Source organism: Mus caroli, chromosome 11 (assembly GCF_900094665.2).
Source record: "Mus caroli chromosome 11, CAROLI_EIJ_v1.1, whole genome shotgun sequence".
NCBI classification, from domain to species: Eukaryota; Metazoa; Chordata; class Mammalia; order Rodentia; family Muridae; genus Mus; species Mus caroli.
The window spans coordinates 75,647,089-75,648,090 of NC_034580.1; the positions used below are offsets into that span (position 1 = coordinate 75,647,089).

At 43.9% G+C, this 1,002-nt stretch overlaps 1 protein-coding gene across 2 annotated transcripts in view; it reads right to left on the bottom strand.

Moving 5' to 3' along the window:
* Nucleotides 1–1,002, bottom strand: part of Myo1d (myosin ID) — a 297,401-nt gene that overhangs the window by 204,548 nt on the left and 91,851 nt on the right. For both annotated transcript variants that reach the window (XM_021176177.1, XM_029483156.1), the window contains exon 3: nucleotides 321–414. In XM_021176177.1, the coding sequence (XP_021031836.1) occupies nucleotides 321–414 (94 nt within the window). The remainder of the gene's footprint in view (nucleotides 1–320; nucleotides 415–1,002) is intronic.

The following is a 1,002-nucleotide window of genomic DNA, read 5'->3' on the forward strand; positions in this document are numbered from 1 at the left end:
TGCACAATAAAGCCAAGCTGTGCAAATTCTAAGAGCTCTGCTGAGTATGGAAACTAGCTAGAACCAGGACACCTTCAACTATTGCAAAGTGGTTTTAATAAAAAAAAAAAAAAAAACTTGATAAAACTGGAAATTGATAAAGTAATAGATGTAAAAGCAGAGATATAATATGCAATGTGAGAATCAAAGCAATTTACACATCAAAAAAAAAAAAATGCTTGCTGCCGGCCCGCTGAAGCCTGGCCGCTGAAGCCTGGCCCGCTGGTGTGCGTACGAGGTGAGGCCATGCCTGGCCAAGTGGTGCTCCTGAGGCGCCTTACCTTTCTATCTCTGCTCTCTGGCTGGGGTTGGTGATGGCGGCGATATACTGCATGATGTACTTACTGGCCTCTGTTTTGCCAGCTCCACTTTCCCCTAGAGGGAAGAATCGGGCAGGGGTAAGCTCACTGTCAACCAAGCAACTTAAACCTTTGATGGTTATTCATTTAAAACTCTGTGTTCCTTTCTCTGCCACCCTCCTCCTCTCTTCTGTCCCCCTCCCCACTTTCTTATTAAGTTATTTTGTCCTGGGCTGCTTCCAGATAGAAACATGTCTTTAAAAATGACAGAATCAATTTATACATTTCAAATCAATATTTAGTTAAGTAAAAATATATTGGGGGGGGGGCTGGAGAAGAGGGCACTGGATCCCATAATAGATGGTTGTGAGCCACCATGTGGTTGCTGGGAATTGAATGCAGGGCCTTTGGAAGAGCAGCCAGTGCTTTTAACCACGAAGGCATCTCTCCAGTCTAGGAAAGTTTTCTTAAAATTTATTGGTAATAGAGTAATTAGTTACAAAGATCAGAGTCAGGTGCTTGCAGGCCCAGCTACTCAGAAAGCTGAGAAAGGGATCATGCCTTCTGATACCAGTCAGATCCAGCCTCTTAGAAAAAGAAAAAAAAAGGAAAGAAAGAAAACCAAGAGTCAGAAAAGCACCGGGGCAGCTGGGGCACAGGGTCG